Raw genomic sequence first — 22,375 nt, 5'->3', positions numbered from 1 at the left:
GTTGAGACCCCCCCCTCCGCCCAGGAACTTAAGTGTAAATTTCAGAGTAATGACGTAGATGTAGCTGTAGGTCCTTCCTGACCTTCCTTTTCCAAATTAATGTCTTGAAATAAATTACCAAGCCCACTGAAAGCTCTGTTTATTTAATTAGAGTAGTTAGAGTATTTATATTTTATCAGGCTATTTGGACTTGGGGAACTGGACAGAGGTTGACTTTATCAGTAAGTAAACAGCTGCTATTTGTGAAGTTACGTAAATACTATGTTTTGAAGTACTGAGTACTGTCAATGGAGGAGAACTGGCTTTTTCCTAAGCAAAGGCTTTTCTCCTGTTTTACAGTAGCTGCCTTCAATGGCTACTTCTGTCTATTAAGATGTAACTTGACTTCATCTCAGTGACCTTTGGTAAACTGGATGTCAAACTGTAGCTGTGCCAGCCAAAGACGCTCATATTTCATTCCTTGCATAACTACATGATTGCTAAGAAGTATCATTACAACAAAAAAGGAAGTACTTTCAAATTATATACCCACAAGAGACTATTACATTGGATGATTCATTTCTGGAAAAGAACTAAATGTATGCCTTCAAAATCAGTGCAAAAATGGTAACAGTTCTGCTGCATCATTCTAAATCTCATGAGGAACCAGACATCAACCAGCGGATAAGAAAAATGATTCTATTTATTTTTACTTGTGCTTTACTCATGCTAATACAGTTACTTGCAAAAAATGCTGTTCACTACAACACTACTGACAATACCCTGCAAGAGAATTCATAGTCATCTTTACGTAGACAGAGCATTTTTACACAATAGAAATCTACTAATGTCTCTGATGTAAAGTTTCTTAAGTGGTTGTTATAACTTTTAGAATGTAGCAAATTATATGACCAGTTTTTAGTCATGGGAATTACAAAAAATTGTTTAAAACTTCAACTTTATTTAGATAACCTAAACTAATGGAGTAGTCACCACTAAGATGCTGAGGCTAAAGCATTAAGACAACTAATGGTAGGTCTACAGTAAAACCTGTATTCATCCTTAGATGAGAGGCTACGAATGCCACCCCAGCTGCTGTCAGATAAAAAGTCAACTGGACTAGTCACATGTGGCATTATGGGAAAGCGTAACAGAAAATCCAGTTCTGCAGGCTGAATTTCTTCATTCATCAATAAAATCTGAAAATGTTATGGAACAACATAACAAAACATACATACTACAAAACTGTATTTCACACAGTGATAGGCTGCACTCACCTGAAAAGCCATCTGTGAAGCAAATATAAGTTTGTCACATTCAAAAAGCCCTCTAGTTGTGTACACAAAAACAGAGTACGTAATACAGTCTATTAGATTCAAAACCCTTGTGGGCACATCGTCAGATGGTACAGCCTTCTCAATTGCCTTTTGAAAAACCACACTAAATGCCTGAAATTTATAAAAAGAGACCCATAATACATTATTTACAAATGTAAAATAAAATTGTTTGATAAGCTCTCAGGCACACATCTAAGGAATACCATTAAAATATTCAATATTTTCAGTGGATGAACTTATCAGCACTCTCAAAACTGCACGGACATGTGGAGGAAGGGGAGAGGGGCAGGGAGGCGGGTTAGAGGGATCGAATACCTCTGCCTCCTGAAATATTCTAAGTAAGAATTAGATTCTTCATTATCACATGTATCTGTTTTCCTTTGCATGTGGGGTCAGCATGTTGAATCCCTGAGTCCTTTGTGTTTGCAAATTTATTTAGCATTGCTCCCAACACATTCCTAATACAAAGAGGCGATTGTGTTGTCTTGACAAGTAACTGACCAATGCAACAGGTGCTCCCAAATGACCCACATTCTTTGTATTCTATATTCCTTGGTACACATGCACTGGCACAGTGTCATTCTTTTTTGAGAAATTACTCACTTGCCTTAATGAGCTGCTTTGAACCACAGCCTGCCCTTAAACAATGTATAATGTGATTCATCTTGGAAAATCTATTTAAAAGGCAGGTTGCACTATATGTGTGATGAGGATGCATAAATTGTTCTGTGGCATTACTTAAGAGAATGTTCATCCTGTAATGTGTAATTGAAGCAACTAAATGAAACAAATCCTTGGCTGGAATGTCTGCACTTTAAACTTAGTTTAATAATACACATGGTGCTGCTGAGTCCACCTTAGCACACAGTTCCCAGCATATATTTGCACATAGTTTGCACCATTCCATTCACTCATGTAGAAAATTCTCTCTCTAGTACAGAACTTGTGACCTGCTGTCCAATAAACCAAAACTTTTGCCAGTCAGTAAACAGTTGTAAAGTTCACATGATAGTCATCAGTTTAGTATGCTCACACAATACTACACTGTTCACCAACTTGCAGTAATCTGAATGTTCTGAAATATAATTGCGTGGCAAGCTATGTGAAATTCTCCAGCCCATCAGGAGTAAGTCACAATTTTCTCTAAAAATCTTAAAACTTCAGAAATGTCATTTACAATGGTTCAGACAGTTTCTGATCCATTAATTAGGTGAAAGCAAATTACAACATATTTAATTATTTGTACACTGAACAACATTTCCTCCCACTACTAAAGCTTAAGCACAACTCCTATAAGATAAGAGAGAGCAATTCTCTCCTGCTTCCAGAACACATGATCATTCTCCTCTCTGACTACTGGAGTATAATTTTGACAATCAACTTCATAGCTTTTCACAGACAGCATGGTAATATTTCTCCTTAACCAGTCCCCAACTCTGAATTTCATTTAATTATTCCCCACACTTGTTCTCTTTCAAAAAGCAAATGAACTCAAAACAATCCCATCTTTAACAGTCTTAAGGACAAAAAGACTTTGTTTCTAGAATTCTTAAAGTGACAACTTTACAATGAGTATTTAATGTCACATATGTGACTCATAGCATGTTGCACAATGTGATTCATATGTGTTGACAAATTTCAAGATTCATATGTCACATACATGCTGCATTCACTTTATCACTTATGTTTAGCACTGATTGTGCTATTGACTACAAGATCATTAGAGAAGGAGCACAAGCTCGGTTCGCTTCAAGGGAGGAGAAGAAATCAGCCATGTGCTTGCAAAGGAAACATCCTGATGTTTGCCTGGAGCAATTATGAGAAATCATGGAAAATCTGAATCATGATGGCTGAATGCAGATCTGAACCATCATCCTCCTAAATGCAAGTCCAGTGAACTAACCAATGCATTCTGTCCACTGATTCTGATACCAGTATAAATATAATTAGTAACATCAAACAACTGAAAATAATAATTACTGCTTGAAGTGTTAAAACATTATGTAACTTATACTTTTAGGAACAAAATACTTTTTATTTAACCATATAGTAAGAAAATGTCTAGTCATCCCTTGATGTATTTACAAAAACATATTAACATGACAGGATGTTGCTTTTAATGGAAGGTTATAATTTTAGGTAATTTTGATTCTCTTTAAAATTACTTACGGTATAGAACTTTAACGTACAGAAGTTAACTACTGTCATTCTGAAAGACTACATAAAATTTCATAGTGATTGGTATATGGGAAATGACTTTATTAATTTTAAGGCTGGTGTGTGATTTAAAACAATGTGCAAAGCATACGCACACGTGGCTAACTCTACAACATGCAAGCACAGGGACAACAGATTGCAACTTCCAAGTGTGGGAAAGCATTCTGTAGAGCACTAGGGCAGTAAGACAAATCTTACATTTTCCTAATAATTAGCACGCATTACTATACCACACACAATAATGTCAATGATGGATACTAATGGTAAATGGCTCAGAAAAAAGAGTGCACATCCTCCAAATGTATATTGGATTTCCACAAGTTTGTAACTGCAGCTTCTGGGTGTGATTAATACGTTTAACACAGTGAGATCAACAATTAGATTGGCATAAAAATGAAGTGGATGGGAGAGAAACAATTATCTCTACTGATTTTTTCTATGCAAATAAAAATGTTTTTAACCAAATGGAAACTCAACTTTTGTTGATACTAGTACATCCCAAATCAATCCTGACTCAAGTGACATCAAAGTGAACACAGCAGCTAGCAACAGTAAATGGAAATCAGACAATATGTGAATGAAGTTCACGTAGATAACTTCTGCAACGAACTGCTGAAATCCCTATGCGTGCCACCTGAAGACTACATATTCCCAGCACATCCACAGAAAACCTTCTTTTCCGAAAACAGTGGCCTCTCAGGTACTCTTGGTTGACATTTTCTGAACACATTCAAGGAGCACCTTGTAAATGTTTCATTCTTTTTAAAGCAGACAATGTTAGGATATGTGTACGACAACACTTGGGTTCTTTAGAATATGGCCATAAGGTAACTGCAAGAAAGCTCTAGACAACATTCTGGTCACAGAAAGATGATATATCATCTAAAATGTGTCAAATCTGCAGATAGAGTTTAGAAGGTAGCAAAGGGATAGAAAAAGTCCGTTGTGCATTAACTGAACAGCAAAAAGGCACATCAAGATGATAATTGAAGTAAGGTGTTTCTATCAACTGTGAAAACTGCCATCCTGGAATGATTATAAGCCCAAGTTGAGCAAAAAAGAGGGGAATACAAAAGGAGCTCTAGCAAAGGTTGTTTAACATCTGAAGAGATATAACCCCAAAAGCATCAGCAAACGTTACACTCTATAATGTATATAAACAGTACATGTCAGTCTTTCTGGACTTCAATAAAGCCTATGATTCAATAGGCTGTGAAGCCTGTTAAACATTCTTAATGAATTCAGGGTTGACCTTAAACTGCTGGCATTAATTAGAAGCACCACAACATGTAGAAATCCACGATAAAATCCTATGATGCCCTGAAGAGTCTGACAAGGGAATAGGCTGTCTCCAAAGCTTTTCTAATGTGTTTTTGAAAAGAGTCATATGTGAAAGCTGACCAGTTCCTGACGAGAACTGGAACTAAGTCCGAGGGGATTATGGTAAACTGTCAATTTTTTGCAAATGATATGGCCATTCTGTCAAACAATGTAGAAATGCTAGGATTCAAATTGAACTGTTAAATGAAACTTCTGAGCAAACTGGGCTGCAGATATCATTTGAAAACACAGAAGTATTGACAAATATCAAAGATGCCCCGGCAAAAGTTTGAACAAAATATGAAGATATCAGCAAAGTAGAAAAATTTAAGTACCTGGGTGAGATCATTATGAAAAATGCACTGGACAGGAAAGCACTTAAGGAACAAATACATGAACCTGAAATAGTCTAACTAGCATTGTGCTCAATGCACAGCTATAAAATGCTTTTCGCACTAAGACACGTAAGTATGAAATGGTTCTGAAGCCAGCTGAAACCCTGTCCTCAAATGTAAATAAAGGCCTCCTCAAAGAAATGAGGAAAAAGAACCCAAAATTACAAAAAATAAACCATGAGAATCAACAGGAGGAATGGCATGCATTAAAAAGGATCAATGAGGGATGTCTATGACAAAATATAAAAAAATACAGTTTCAATCTGCAGAAAATGTATACAATTTTATGGTCACTTCAAATGAATGGACAGGAACAGTTGACCAAGATCTTCCACTGTTTTAAACAATATAGAAGAAGACCTCCAGCTCCTACAAATCAAACACAAAGATACTTGTAACAGGGATATCTTCAATTAGTTGGTTTCATATCCCATGGATCATTCTGCATGACAAAATGTAATCATGTAGAATGAGTCATTTTACATTCATATCTCAAATTAATTTGAATATTATTACATGCTGAATATTAATAAGTTTTTTTTTTTAAATATAGAGATGTGAGGAATTCTTCTCTGGAATAGAAGAGTTATCAAGGAGAAACTTTTTCAATTTGTTTTCAAATTTTACTTTGCTGTCTGTCAGACATTTTATAGTACTGGATAAGTGATCAAATATTTTAGTTGCAGCATTGTGCACTGCATATTCTACTGAAGACATTTTTAATGTATGCTAATGAATGTCATTTTTCCTTCTGGTATTGTAATTTTGTATGTCATTGTTGTTTTTGAACTTAAGTGGATTATTTACAACAAATTCATGGAGGGATAAATATACTGTGAATCAGTAATCAGAATTCCCAGCCCCTTAAACAGGTACCTACAAGACGATCGTAGGTGGGCAGCGCATATTATCCATGGAGCACATTTTTGAACAAAGAAGATTTTTTTTGTTAAAGATGAATTTCCCAGAACATTATTTCCTATGATATTACTGAATGAAGTAAGCAAAATTTGTCAACTTACTCATTTGTTCCCAAGATCTGCAATGATTTCAAGTGTAAGTGTTTTAAGAGTTCCAAAATGTGCCTTTTCATGTTTAAATTCTCATCAGCATGGACAGATAAGAACTGTGAAGTTTCCACCCTATTTATTATTTCCTAACCATGTGTTTAACTTATTATTGGTGTAGTACCCCTAAATGTGCAGAACTGAATATTTTGTCATTTTAAAACTGAGGATGAGACCATTTACAAAAAGCCAGCAATGGGCCTTTAAAGAACATAGTTTACCATCTCTTCAGTTTCTATATGTATGCTTGCACTGATAACAATACTACTGTCACCAGCATAAAGAACTAATTCTGCTTGTTGTATACTAGATGGAAGATTGTGTATGTTATTCTTGGGGAATCCCATATATGATTTCTCCCCAGTCAGAGTAATGACCCCAGACCAGAATGGCTGAATTACTGAGTACAGCTTTGCACATTCTATTGGTTAGATATGACATTATCCATTGGTTGGCTATACCATCAGTCTCATAAAAATTCAATTTATCTAGGAGAATAATGTGATTCACAGAGTTAAATGTTTTAAACAGGTCACATAAAATTTCAACTGTGCATCATTTTGCTATTTAATGCTTGTACAATTTCATGAGTGTACTTGTATATGGCATTCTCAGTAGAGCATCTCTTTTGAAATCCAAACTGTGAGTTGCTATGAATATTATTGTTGCTCTGATGAGATACTGTTCTAGAATACTTGTATATCACCTTCTCACAAGTATTGGAAAATGCTGTGAGCAGTGAAACAAATTGGTAGTTATTGACATCTTTCCTATAACTTTTCAATAGGTGTTTGACAATGGCATATTTCAGTTTTTTTGGAAAAATACCTTGAGTTATTGATGCATTACACATCTCAGATAAGACCAGGCTTATTACATGGGAACGTATCTTTAGTATTCTATTGGAAAAACAATCGAAACCGTATCAGCTTTTATTCTTGAGAGAATGTATAATTTTCTAAATTTCAGAAGTAGTAGGTGATACATTCACATGATTAAATTTTATGAGAGTTACTTTTTCAACAATCTGCTGCTTTCTTTCTATTATATTTAGGAAATGATTATTAAATATGCAATATTTGCTACCTGTAACTCAACAGGTCAACAGTGATGTTATCCTATTCTGTTCTACATCCCATGTAGCTTTAAGTCTGTTGTCAAAATTACTGATTTATGACATTATGTGCATGTTTATGGCTTTTTTAATTACTTTTCTTACTAATTTTGAGCAGCTTTTGTAGTGTGAAACTACTGTAGGATCTCTACCTGTTCTTACTAACAGATTCATTTCTCTTTTCCTTTCATAAGCTACTTTAATCCCTCTAGTGACCGATGGTTTTTTACATGGACATTTAATGTCTTTTCTGGTTAGCTTATGCAGAAAGCTATTTTCAAGTACTGATATGAATTTATCATGGAACAGATTAAATTTTATGTTAGAATTTGGTTCACTATAAATTTCATCTCAGTTCATCTCTTGTAAACTATTCTTAAAAACATATGTTTTGGAGTTTTTATTATTCTAACTGATTTCCACTGAGGAGCATCCATACTGTAGGGCACTATGTTATCTATCCCATTTAACTGTGCAGCATGATCAGAGAGAGCATTTGTTATTTTCTTGCTTTGTGCTTCACCAACGAAAACTGTCTTTATCCACCCACTGGAAAGTTAATTACTGAGATCAAACTGTATGATCCACATAAAGTTTCCAGATCATTTTTCCTATCAGAGTCCTTTATAAACTCTGCACCGAAGTCACCATAGACTATTAACCTCTTGCTGCTGTCTGACAGATAGCATAATAAGAAATCCATATTCGTCAAAAAGGGTTCAAAATTTCTCATTGGCGACCTATATACAGTTACAATAAAAACTGAACTACTTTTCAGTATTACTTCACAAGCACACATTTCTAGGTGCTGTTCGCCATAAAATCTACTTGTCACAATGTTTTTGAACTTGTGTTCTATATTAATAACTTCTCCCAATTCCATATTAGTTCTGCATGAATAAGCTGCTAGGGTGTAATCTTTTATATGTAACTTATCTAAACTTACAGTTATGTGGTACTCAGATAAGCAAAGGATTCCTATCTTTTCAGAGCTCTCTGAATTTTCCAGACATACAAGAAGCCCTTCTACCTTATTACTCAATCCTCTTAATATTTTAATGAAATAAGCTAACCTTATTTTTCTGTGCATTCTTAAGTATTTTGTTGGGCTCTCCTGTTATTTAGACTTCTTTAAAGACAGGGTACCGGGAACCTGATTCTAACCTAAAAGAACTGACCAGGTGCAAGTGGGACTCATACTCTGAGGATTCTGTACATATTATGTATATAGACATATTATGAATATAGACATATTATGAATATAGACAGCTCACCCATTACAGGAATTGTGAACCTCAGTCTCAACTTACCATTATATAATCAATCTGAAACTTCCCAGTGTTTTCAGGTCTATTCTGCATATACAAAATTCTTAAATCATTCCTAAACTAAGTGTTTGTGATGATTGACTTAAGCTCGGTGCAAAATTCTTTCGTGTGCAAAATTCTTTCAGGTTGCTTCCCTTTTCATTCCTTTCCCCAAGTTCAAGTTCTCCTACTGTTTTTCCTTTTCTTGTTTTTTTTTTCTACTACTGAAGTCCAGAACCCTCCACAATTAAATTTTTGTCTCCCTTAACTAACTATATAATTTCTTTTATCCCATCATACATTCTTTCAATTCCTTTATGGTATGTGGAATGCTTATAAACTTGTACTGTTGTGGTGGAAGTTGATTTTGTGTCTATCCTGGCTTTGATACCTTGTTCATAGTACTGTTTATAGTAGCCTAAATGAATTACTATTTTCTTATTCATTACCTGAACTACCCCAGCATTACCCCTATTGGATTTAGTCTTTATAAGCCTGTACTCACATGAACAGAAATACTACTCATCATGCCACTGCACATCACTAATTCCCACTGCATGTAACATCAACCTATCCATTTCCGATTTTAAATTCCCTAATCTACCCACCCAATTAAGATACATAACAGTCCATGCTCTGACCTGTAGAATGCCAGTTTCGTTTTTTCTGAAGACAACATACCTCTGAATAGACCCCACACAGAGATCCAAATGGTAGGCTATTATACCTCTGGAATATTTTACCCAAGAAGATGCCATTATCATTTAAGTATATAGAAAAACTGTAGGCCCTCAGTAAAAATAGCAGCTGCAGTTTCCTCTTGCTTTGCCCCATTTGCATTATAAACATAGCAAGGTTATGTTGGCTAATTTTACAAGACCAGATCAGTCATCATCCTGACTGTTACCCCTGCAGCTACTAAAAAGACTGCTGCCCCTGTTGAGAAACCATACGGTTGTCTGGCCCTACATTGTGTTGGCATCTACGGTACTAATGTCTAAATAATTGAGACAAACAAGCCACCCCTTACCAGCAGGTCTGTGGTTCATGAGGGATCTTTATGCTTACAGACCAGAAACATCCCACAAGTGCATTACACACATACTCTCTGAATATCATATGTTCCATAAATATAGGGAAGTGCTATTGTTTTATAATGAAATCCACACCAGTATTTTGTAAACATTAACTGTATAGGGGTACATACCTTTAAAGAAAACTGGTATATAGGATTGATAGTATTCAGATCATTGAGAATGAAGTACAGGAGAGATGCTCGAGCTGCTGCCGGTCTGTATAGCTCCCGAGCCTGGTCAATCTCAACGGATGTCACACGGGCCTCTGCAACTTTTCTTTCAATTTCAGCTGCTGTCCGTTTTGTTGTCTCTAGATTTTCTACAAGTGCTGTGTCACCCAGTATGTTACCACCAGCAGAAGACAACCTTGACAGCAAGTCATCTTCTAACTGTTTTAACATTATTTTAAAGTCATTCTGTTGTTTTGTTAAGTCAGCCTGTAAATAACAGAGTAATTATTTCAAGACAATATTGTCCAACACATATTCAAGATGATGAAAATGGACTGTTCCCATGCTAAATAAATAAAGAAGCTGCAAGTAAAGACGAAGCCTATTGCTGGAAATGACTGCCACTTATTCTTTGTCAATGCACAGGATTGAGCCCACTTTTAATTATTTGCTAGTCCATTCTGTCTATTGCAGAAAATAAGAATTGGCACATAATAGTCAGTTACACCCACCAAATAACAATGATTTGATGTTGTAATACTAAGTACACATCAGACTTAATGCAGAGTCATAGAGGAAGTAAGAAATGTTTGCAATTTATGTGTCAGACATATAGCATTCACAGAAATGTGAACAAGTGCTAACTATCACAGTTCATCAGAATACATGCAACAATTAGAGATAACAGGAACTCCTATGCTTGAATAGCTTGCAATAATGTCCAAGAGTATCTGTATGCTCACAGCATGTTTAGTACACTTAGACAGCCAGTCCTTTAATGCAAAGCTCAGACATTCATTGCCACACTAAAAAGTTTATGGTGAACAGATACTGGGTGCATTAATGTTATGGAGATGACACAAACAGTTCAATAAAGGATCCAACAAGATGCACAGGATGAGTAGAGAAAAGGAAAGGCTAGGTGAGGGTGTGTCTGTTCATGTCTGTGATAACTCACCATGATAACTTCATACATTTTCACGAATTTCCTGTTCACTACCGCAAGAAACTGTCACAGAAAAACTGAGCTTCTGCAAATTATGTGTCTGCAAGAACCCACATTCGCTAACAGAAGAACATACAAAGGTGCAAAAGAATTGGCATATAAATGCTTCAAAGTGGTAGGCCTAATGTCCAGAGGGCTATGGTTTTTGTAATCATATTGTGACTGTCAATGAAACTTGGTGCTTCTTGGGTCTCCACAAACAAAATTACAGCTTTTTACCACTCAGAAATCACTATCAAGTGCGCATGGTTGTTTAGGACAGAAAACAATACTACCAATGAATTTTTTGGTGCATAATGGAGCACCGATATGAGGATTCCACAAAGAGGAATGCTGTACAATTCAAAACAAGTGCTGTGGCAAGCTGAGCTATATTTTTCTTCTCCTTTTTCATCCACAATTGTTCATCTCCATATAGCAGTTGGAACATTACATACTATGGCTGGGAAGCAGTTTCGTTTCACCCTTAAGTCCCAATATCACCCCATTTAATTTAATTTTCATCTCCTTTTGCACTTCAAAGTGTTTTTAATTGGCAAGAGATTTCACCATTAAAATACTACTGAACAAGATGCTAACAATTTGTTAACATTATGGATAGCATAGCTCTTCATTATGGGGAAACAGAACATATTATCTCCTTACTACACAATAACTGTCATATTAGGACACAGTCCAACGTACATGAACTCCTTTATAACCCAACATTGTGTTCTGGAAAATTTTGTGTTCTTTTAATTATTTGTATTATGACATGTCAAGATAAAGTCAGAGATTATATGTTTCATTCCCTACTCAAGAAGCTCAGTACTGTTGTGCCCTGAAAGAGAATGCATTCATAGAACAAGCATAAATTAAATGTACACAAACAATTCCTGTGGCAAATCGAATGTCAAATCATGGTGCAAATTTAGTCGTATATATAGGGAGAGGCAGTAAGAGGATGAGATAGGAAAGTGGTGCCAGTGAGCTACCCTGTTGCAGGCAGGGAGAGTTGTGTGGAGCAAGTGATGGAGTGGAGGAATAGTTTAGGAGTAGGCAATAGAACAGAGGTGAAGGATGAAAGAGGCGAGAGAGTGAATGTATGAGTCTTAACCACATCCTTTGCCAGGGGTGAAACTGTCTGTCATCATGCCTGATAAATGAAGAACATCCTATTCACAACCCATCAGACTAGGGATGGTGGTTATTGCCGAACCATTAGGTTTTTGGTTACACCATTTTTTTTCATCTCCCTTTTAACCTGCCTGTGAAAACTGTTCAATATAACAGGTTTATGAAATTACTGATTTTTTCTGTTATTTACAGCAAAAATGTAAGCCATCAAATAAAGATTCAAGTATTGTAAGACTCCAACAGACATTTGCATTATATGTTTCAAGACAAGTAGAATCAAAACATCAAATAAAATAGGAAAATAAAAGAAAAATCGATCCATCCACCATTAACTCCATTTCCGAAAAAGTAATAAGTGGTTGAATACTACAAAAAATCACCAGTATTCACCTGATGATTCTAATTTTTTGATACTCTGCTCACAAATCATGTTGCAAATGAGCATCATAAAAGTATTTAGACATTACAAATAGTCAATGCAAAACAGTGAAAACTGAGCTTGCTAAAGACTTTCTCATGTTAAGTTGTCTGTTTCCAAGGGCTACATGCTGATAAAGGCATATTATGTAGACACAGGCAGCAGATAAATTACTTCTTATTTTTATTATAAACAATAAATGAACTGTCCAGTTTTCAATTTATTATTGTTGCCATAATTTACTTTCTCTTTTATTATTTCATAGAAATGGCACACAAAAATTTAAATTTTGTGCAAAATTTGTAGCATTCTTTGTCTTTAATTATTTCAAATGAAAATCCTGTTTTGCAGTCAAATATATTTACTTTTTCTCAGGAATTTCAACATAATTGAGTTTTTGCTAATACAAATACAAAGGCATAAAAAAAAAAGAAAACAAATGAACAATTTAGATACTATGCAGAACATAACATTTGCAAGGGACAATTACATGACAATACTTAAAATTTTCATAATGAATTAATCTATAGGCCAGTATGTATTGTTCAATCTGTTAATAAACACTCATTCTATGATGTGTTGATCTGTAAGTTGACTCCTCTCATAAGAAACAATATCACTGAAAGACAAACAAATCTTCCAGAAGCCAGATAACATCCTATATGGGCTATAAATGACAAGCCTAGCTTACACCCTTTACACTGCTCCCAAAAACTAAAGGAATGACTTATGAATAGTAAAGGATGCTGAAAATCAAGGTCTATTACATTCAGAAACAAACCATCAGGCTCCACTTGCCCACTCTTGGCTACTACCTGATCATGTGATGCAGTTGTTCGGACTTTCTCCCTTTGCAGTAAAGATGAAAGTTTACCAATTTTGTCCAAATAGTTATTTACCTTGTGGGTTAAGTTCTGTAAAAGCTTTTATGGTAATGAGGTGGTTCACATACATTTTTTTTAAACAGGGGATATTATAGACAAGAGTTCTGTAATATTTTTGCACTTTAATGTTTAAGGCTGTTTCTAAGCTTTTCAGATAGGATTTTGGTTACACTGTGTTTCAAATAGATTTTTCTTAATACTTTTTTCAAGAATGGTTGCTAGAGCAATAACAAGACCTCCTGATATTACTGATTTCTGAAAATCTCCTTTGCAACCTTGTTAAAAGACTTTAAAATATCCAATGTTTCTGTCAATAAGTCAATGTAATTCAAAACTTACAGACTATGTTTGGTTCCACTCTACAATATACCTGATGTTCAGTTATGATGGGAAGAAACTGGCACACAGACCAGACGAAAGCATGTCTCGTACACTTCATGTATATGCATAGCATCTAATAGGCCATGCCATGTGGCTACAGGCACATTATTGTCGCAGCAATGTAGTACCAATTCTTATGTCATGTGTTTGTTCTTCATTTCTGTCAGCATTGTTGTTAAAATAGCACTACTCAGTTTTTTCCTTTTTTTTATTACAAAGCAAATGAAATTTCTTTAATACCTTGTTTCTTAAAAATAGTTTTGCTTAAAAACCAGAAATTTTAGGACTACTGCAATGGAAAGCTGATCTATTGGTTTAATGACCCTGTTATTAGAAACAAATAAAAAAACTGTTATAATCAATACCAAACAAATACCTAAGAGTACTGGTTAGTCAGAACAAAAATACCAGTATCGGTTTTAACCAGTATGTTTTTCCTTTTCCTACTTTGGACACCTTCCCTCATTTCATGGCTGTCAACCACTTTTTATTGCATAATTAACTTATTTTTCTTACGACATATGTTGCTAAATCTTCTAGCCTTGTATTGTTACTTGGATGTGTGCTATTTTCTTGCATTCTTGTCACCATGTATAGATGCTCTGTATTTTAATTCTGAACTGTGCATATTTGTTTATTTACTTTTAATCCACTTTACAATTACTTTCCTACCAGATAATTATACCTCACCTCATCTAGCAGCATACGTTAGCACATATGTTGTCTGCTACTGATTATGAGGCAGCTCTCTTTCCTTACATCCAAATTTGACATAAGAACATTTTCTCATCTTTTCTGCTGTTATTTGTAATTACTTTTACACATCTCCAGTATTTATTGCTGTTCTATATTATAACTGTTGATAATATCTTAAATTTGTAATTCCTGTGCTACATCTACCTGCACCTAGTAGGAGAACTTTTCCAAGGGAAAAACAATTGTCTATATCCCAGCACACAAGCTCTAATTGTCATAACTTACCATTCTGGTCCTTGCACAAAAATCACAAAGGTGACAATAAAATTGTTCTCCTGTCAGGTTTCAAATGCCAGCTCTCTACATTTCCTCAACAGTTTTTTGTGATAGGAACGTCATCTTCACTCCAAGTATTCTCAATTGAGTTTGCAAAGCATTTCCATAATACTCACATGTTGATCGAACCTACCAGTAACAAATCTAGCAGCCTGCCACTGAATTGCTTTGATATATTCCTTTAATTCAGCCTGGTGGTGATCACAAACACTCGATCAGTATTCAAGAATGGGTCAAACTAGTGTACTATATGTGGTCTCATTTACAGATCAACCACACTTACCTGATATTTTCTCTATAAACCGAAGTAGGTCATTCATGTTCCCTACTTCTGTCCTCATTTGCTCATTCCATTTCATATTGCTTTGCAACATTACACCCACTTATTTAGTTGAAATAATTGTACCAAGCAGTACACTATTCGTGCTGTACGCTAACACTATGGAAATGCTTTTCCTACTCATTGGCTTTGACTTACATTTTTCTACATTTAGAGCAAGCTACTATTCATTATACAAACTAGAAATTTTGTCAAAGTCATCTTGTATCCTCCTACAGTCACTCAGCAATGATGACTTCCTGTTCCACAGCATCATCAGTAAACATCTGCAGACTGCATATCCAACCTGCCAGATAATTTATGAATTTAGAGAATAACAATGGTTCTATCACTTCTTTGGGATACTCCTGAAGATATCCATGTCTCTGATGAACATTTGCCACTGAGGACACTGTACATCTTTCTGTTACTTAAGAAGTTGTCGAGCCACTCACAGATCTGAGAACATACTTCCAAATGCTCATAGCTTGGTTAACAGTCTGCAGTGGAGCACAATCTCAGACACCTTCCAGAAATGTAGGAATACAGAATCTGCATATTGCCCTTCATCTATATTTCACCAGTTACCATGCGAGAGCAAGCTGAGTTTAGCACAATCAATGCTTTCTAAAACCATGCTGATTTGTGGACACATGCCCCACTATCTCAAGGTAATTTATATTTGAACTGAGAATGTGGTCAATAATTCTGCAGCAAAATGATATTGCTCTGTAATTTTACGAGTCCCTTCTGTTACCATTCTTATATACAGAAGTTACCTGAGCTTTTTTCCAGTCACTTGGGTCTTAGTACTGGGGCGAGATATTCACAATAAATGCCAGCTAAATAAGGGGCCAGTACAGCAGAGTACTCGCTTTAAAGCCGGACTTGGTTTAGGAATGAAACAAATGAGGGTTTTGGTGTGATGTGTTACAATCTGAGCACAATCTGTCACCATATTAATATATGTGCCAACTTTTGCCCTATAAATATCTTGCGGTCACTGTTTTTGAAGTTATTTACTGTAGCAGACCTGCTATGCAGTGCTTCTAGAAAGTGTTGTGACCTCTTGACAACAGACTTCTTTAAGTCTCACAGCGGCAGAGGCTGAAAGAGAGCTCAGATCTATTCAAGCTACTAAAACAACAAAGTAACTTTTGAGATTATTCTTTTGTATTATAAATGCAATTTTTCCACTGCACACCTGCATTTACATCTGTGGGTGAACAAATATCTCTTAAACAGTACCTCTAAACAGATCACAATATGTATTCAAGTACTGATATGATATTACACAATGACAGGTCTCATATAATCTTTAATTTTTCTGGTGTTGACATTATCACCCAGGTCATTTGCTTCACCATAGCTTAAGTGACCCTGCACAGTGCATAGAGACACTCACTCATCATGCCTTGTCAATGTTCTGAGCTGATGTCTTTTGCACACCGTCTTCACATATGCAAAGCAAGGCATGCACTATGGATTGTTCCACTACCTAAACAACATTTCTGGTTTCCACAAACAGCTTTTGTTGGCCTGAGTGGTTAGAAGTGAAACATATTTTCTGCAGAATCAACACATCATACTACAGATTCCCCCACTGAGGTAAGATATGTCATGAAACCCATCTTACTTGACGATTCACAAACATCACATAACTCTGAAAAATGTCAACAAATAACAATAGTTTAAACTTTCATTCAGTTTCTGGAATTTATGAGAGCTTAACTCTCCCCTTTGCATTTTAATTTCAGAAAAAAATATCTGTTACATAATTCAGCTTTTCTGGATGAAAGAAACAGTGTCTAAAATAGCCTCATTTCACATTTAACATACTTCATTCAACATATTGGTTTATGTCTATTCAACTGTTGTTCATTGCATGCTATAATCTAGTAAATGACTTTCCAATTATGCATTTTATTGCTCTATTTGTACTGGAGTTCTCTCGTACATTATCCAGTTAGTTTATACTTATTATTTCATTCTCGTAGCTAAAAATATAAGAGACATTTGCCTTGTTTGTTCAGGCTATATCATTATTGGAATACTCTTACTCAAAGGTAATTGCATTTACTTTGCTTTCAATTCATTGATTACAATAGCATGATTTTCTCAAATTTATTGAGATAGAAAATATTTAAGATCATTTTACCATAGGGAGTTACATCCTGGCAATTTGATCTACACCATTCTCCACAATTTCAAATCTCAAGTCTGTGGTAAGTCAAACATGTGCAGAAACGTAAATTCAAAGAATCATCACTGCCCATGTACGTCTGACCACTTCAACCATATGACAAACAGTCACTGTACAGCTTCCCACCTCTGTAAGAACTGAATTTAAAATTTGTCTTACAAGTAGATACTGTATGAATGCATTTTTATATTTTCATTGTGAGCATCCCTTCATTAATCCATCTATATAAAAAAAAAAGTTCATGGCATTCCATATATGGATTCACCTAACCATGGATTAGAGCATCTGTTTCCTGTTTTCAACTATCCTTCTCCTCTCCAATGCATACATAAAATTGGGTATGCCCCATCTTAAATCTTTAACAGCATGCACAGCCTCTAACCCTTATCTTTCTGCATCTCAGTGACAAAGTTTCTCCACAGCATATTGACTCTACCCGGTTACTCCAAATGTATGTTTCCTGATGACTCCTTCTTTCATACGTTTTCATCTTTACTTCTTCTAATGCAATAGCTTACAAATATTTTATCTCCTACATTCATATTACCATTTGTTACTACTAACACTGATGCACACTTCTTCAAGAAGTCTTCATATTCTAATAGATACTTGTTATCAATGACTGTCCATAAGGATCTCTTCATTGCATTATAATGTTTATAATTATTATTTATTACTAAAATGGCCATAGTTTGCTCACATAAAAAATGAAAAAATGCAATACTAAGTGTTTATTTGTATGAAATGTATTTTTTCTTGATTTCTTTATACAAATTCTCACTGGATATATTAAAAGTTAGATTCTACAGCTGTGTTGAGCATAAGTTTCAGTTTGCCCTTAATCTTTACAATATACACACATCAAAAGCACTTTTGCATCAACCCGGTTCCCAGAACTCCTGAAGACAGATGTTGACTGAGGATATTGTATCACAGACACAGTCCCTTTGACTGTTCAAAGATGTCACCGAACCTGCCCAAAGATGTAAATAACCATGCATGAGCAGCACCTGTTAGACAGAGGGGGTCTGACAGCCAATCACTTCCAGTAATTCCACCAGAAATGAGGTACACAACTCGTGTTGTCTGCAGTTGAACCATGACTAAACAGTCAATACCATGGTTCGATCACATCTACATTGTTACTTTGTGCCAGGAAGGGCTCTCAACAAGGGAAGTGTCCAGGCATCTCAGAGTGAATCAAAATGATGCTGTTTGGATGTGGAGGAGATAGGGAGAGACAGGAACTGTCGATGACATGCCTCGCTCAGGTCGCTCTAGGGCTACTACTGCAGTGGATTACCACTTCCTATGGGTTGTGGCTTGGAGGAAACCTGACAGCAATGCCACCATGTTGAACAAAGCTTTTTGTGCAGCCACAGGACGTCACGTTATGACTCAAACTGTGCACAACAGGCTGCATGATGCACAACTTCACTCCCAACATCCATGGTGAGGTCCATCTTTGCAACCACAACACCATGCAGCATGGTACAGATGGGTCCAACAACATGCCGAATGGATTGCTCAGGATTGGCATAATGTTCTCCTCACCAATGAGTGTCACATATACCTTCAACCAGACACACTGTCCAGCAAGTGCAACAAGTTGGAGATTCCTTGCTATTTTGGGGTGGCATTATGTGGGGCCGACATATGCTGCTCCTAGTCATGGAAGGTGCCGTAATGGCTGTATAATACGTGAATGCCATCCTCCGACTGATAGTGCAATGATATCAGCAGCATATTGGTGCAACATTCATCTTCATGGATAGTAATTCATGCCCCCATCGTGCACATTTTGTGAATGACTTCCTTCTGGATAACGACATTGCTCGACTAGAGTGGCCATCATGTTCTCCAGACATGAACCCTAATGAACATGTCTGGGATAGATTGAAAAGGGCTGTTTATGGACGATGTGACCCACCAACCACTCTGAGGGATCTATGCCGAATCGCCGTTGAGGAGTGGGATAATCTGGACCAACAGCACCTTGATGAACTTGTGGATAGTATGCTACAACGAATACAATGCAAGAAGATGTGCTACTGGGTATTAGAGGTATCGGCGTGTACAGCAGTTTGGACCACCACCTCTGAAGGTCTCGCTGTATGGTGGTACAACATGCTATGTGTGGTTTTCATGAGAAATAAAAAGGGCTGAAATGATGTTTATGTTGATCTCTATTCCAAGTTTCTGTACAGGTTCTGGAACTCTCGGAACTTTGGTGATGCAAAGCTTTTTTTGATGTGTGTATATATGATGATAAAATCTACTTAACAGCTCACCAATCCTTCAGTTTTACTTCTCTTAATGTAACGTATTAACTTGCTTATTCGTTAGCACTCCCTTATCAGAGATATATTAATGTGCCTGTTCATTTGACCCGCCAAAGAACACTGGTATGTCTCCATGTAATCTAAGTGTTGTCCTACCACTAAACTAGGATAGGATAGTGGATGATATTTTTGCTTTAAATAATGGGATAATTGAAGAGGAAGCAATGAAGCAATTAACTGAGACTACTGGCAGACGATACTCCATTGAATTTTCATAGGGTGCAAATTCTCCTGGGATTTTGAATTTCTTTAACATGTCATAATGTATAATCCCTTTTCTTGATTGATCTGCAGGTCTACAAAGAATACTGATTTTGGATCAGGTAAGCCCAGCACCCTGAAGGTTACCCCATAGTGTGGAAAAAATTGCTTGTAACTTTTTTCAAATCAGAACTAGGATGAAAACCCTTAACTAATATTAAGTCTCCAGAATTTTCATTCTGGAAACATTCCTTAGGCTGTGGATAAGCCATATCTCCATATTATCCTTTCTTCCACAAGTGCTAGTTCTGCAAGGTTGCAGGAGAGCTTCTCTGAAGTTTGGGAGAAGAGTTACTGGCAGAACTGAAGCTGTGGAGATGGGTTGTGCATCGTGCTTGGGTAGCTCATATGCTAGAGCACTTGCCCACGAAAGGCAAAGGACACAGGTTGAGTCTCGGTCCAACACACAGTTTTAATCTTCCAGGAAATTTTAATATTAAGTTCTCAGACCTGGAATACTGGTGTAATTATTGCTTTTTTACTGTATTTGGAATACTGGTGTAATTACTGCTTTTTTACTGTATTTCCATGTCCTACTTTGCACTTAAGTTTCGTAAATTTTCCTTCATCATACTGTGTAATTCTTCAGCTTTAATTTCTGTTGAAGGTGGCCACTTAAAAATAACTTTAATACTGGTTCACCAATGACAGTTTTATTTATAGATTCTACTGGTTATAACTGTTGACATATGTGGAAGTTCATTCAAAATAATTTGGAACTCAGGAATCACCTGATCATATGTTGTATGTTTGTTACAAATGTATATCCTACACAGACATCCAATCTCTTTCATCTCCTGAGGGTGATATTTTGAAATAGCTACATGTCTTATTCTTTCCCATGCTAGAAAATCTTTGAAATTATTCCTTGTAAGTTGCGACCCATTATCCATGAGAATTCAGCAAGGCCTACTGACATCTTTAAAATAGTCTCTTAAACATTTTATTACCTTAACTGAATTAGCTTGTTCGACAGAATGAAGTTTTATGTATGTCTACCAACATTCTATCAGTACTGTCAGTACTTTCCTGGTGACAGCATGTTAGCTACCTTCTATACCATTCCATCTCTTGCTGCCATCTTCAGTGTTACATGAGTTGACTTCTGACATTGTTGTGTAAAGAACTGAGATGGGGAGTCATCTACTGACAGTAACAACTCGTATCTTCACTGTCAGTTGTCTCTGGCATAAAATCACTACATGACTACAATAAGCTATGTAATAATTTAGTATATGGAATATGACTTCTCCAGAGCACCCAGTATCTCTTCTTTAGTAAGACCGCATTGCCATGACCTAACCAAAAATGAGTAATAAAGGGGACGCAGGGGTGGAGTGGGGGGAGGGGGGGGGGGGGGAGGCACATCAGAGGAAATACAACTAGTTATCATATTATTATTATGTTTACAATATTCAGTGTGGAAACCTTTCTGACAATGCATATTATCATCATTTGAAGCAGTGTTTGTTGACCAAAACAAAATGCAACATATGTACCTTTGTAATTATGATGACAGCTACGTATATTCTAAAAAGGAGTCATGTCAGGAGTAATTGACCTGTCCTGCTATTCTAGGTATTCTTCATGAAAGCTTTAAAATTCAGTAAGTTGGTGTACAATATTGTCAACTGTATAAGAAACGAGGGAGAGTCAAAGAGTTTGGCACAGAGATGTTAAAAACTCGATTTTTTATTACAGAAATGAAAGAGTAAATGTGTCCTTTGACTTCTTTCACTGTTTATAGAGTTTCTCTGATATTTAATTAAGAATGTGTCTTTTTATCATAAAAGACTACCAAAAGGAATAATAAAAAGAATGCAGTAATTACACCATATCATCTATCTCTGGAGTTAGAGATTTATAAACTTAGAAAGTTAGTTTCATGTATAAAACAAAAAACTTACTGAAGTCTGCAGTTTATAAATTGTCATTTATAATCCGAGATCTGTAAATTAGTGACTAGCATTTCACTGTTTTAGTAAATAGTTTACTTACTTTTAGTTCCTCTAGATCTGGCCGTTCAGCTTTCACAACTTCTGCTAGCAACTGATCTTCCAAGCCATCCCTTGTGACTGTAAAGTTAATGAGGGTTGTTTGTGCTTGCATCTCTGGTTTATAGTGTGGGTTTGCTAGCTTAGTATGCAAGAGAAGACGAAATTTGCTGTTGTATTCAACTTCCTTATCACCAATCTTAATAGCCCTGTCAATAAATGTAGGTGCTATGATATAAGACATACGACATCTTTTTCAAAGTAAATTATGAAGGAAATTTAAGCAAACAACAGAAGATACACAATGTGACTATGTAAGTTTTCCTGGCATATTAACTAATAATATTCTTGTCAGATCTGCAGCCAGATCATTCAATTATCTTGATACAATATTTCAGCAGTCCATTGGCCATCATCTTCAAGTGAGAATGCTGTTT

At 35.9% G+C, this 22,375-nt stretch overlaps 1 protein-coding gene across 1 annotated transcript in view; it reads right to left on the bottom strand.

Annotated features, from left to right (window-relative positions):
• The window catches only part of LOC126355394 (dynein beta chain, ciliary), a 677,699-nt gene that overhangs the window by 115,984 nt on the left and 539,340 nt on the right, over nucleotides 1-22,375 (bottom strand). The window contains exons 65-68 of the mRNA XM_050005692.1: nucleotides 21,943-22,147; nucleotides 9,944-10,249; nucleotides 1,257-1,427; nucleotides 1,030-1,178 (exon numbers count right to left, since the gene is read on the bottom strand). Of these exons, the coding sequence (XP_049861649.1) occupies nucleotides 1,030-1,178; nucleotides 1,257-1,427; nucleotides 9,944-10,249; nucleotides 21,943-22,147 (831 nt within the window). The remainder of the gene's footprint in view (nucleotides 1-1,029; nucleotides 1,179-1,256; nucleotides 1,428-9,943; nucleotides 10,250-21,942; nucleotides 22,148-22,375) is intronic.

The sequence above is a fragment of the Schistocerca gregaria genome, chromosome 3 (genome assembly GCF_023897955.1).
Source record: "Schistocerca gregaria isolate iqSchGreg1 chromosome 3, iqSchGreg1.2, whole genome shotgun sequence".
NCBI classification, from domain to species: domain Eukaryota; kingdom Metazoa; phylum Arthropoda; class Insecta; order Orthoptera; family Acrididae; genus Schistocerca; species Schistocerca gregaria.
Note: the sequence above shows the minus strand (reverse complement) of the source record. Positions and strands in the feature narration are given on the sequence as shown.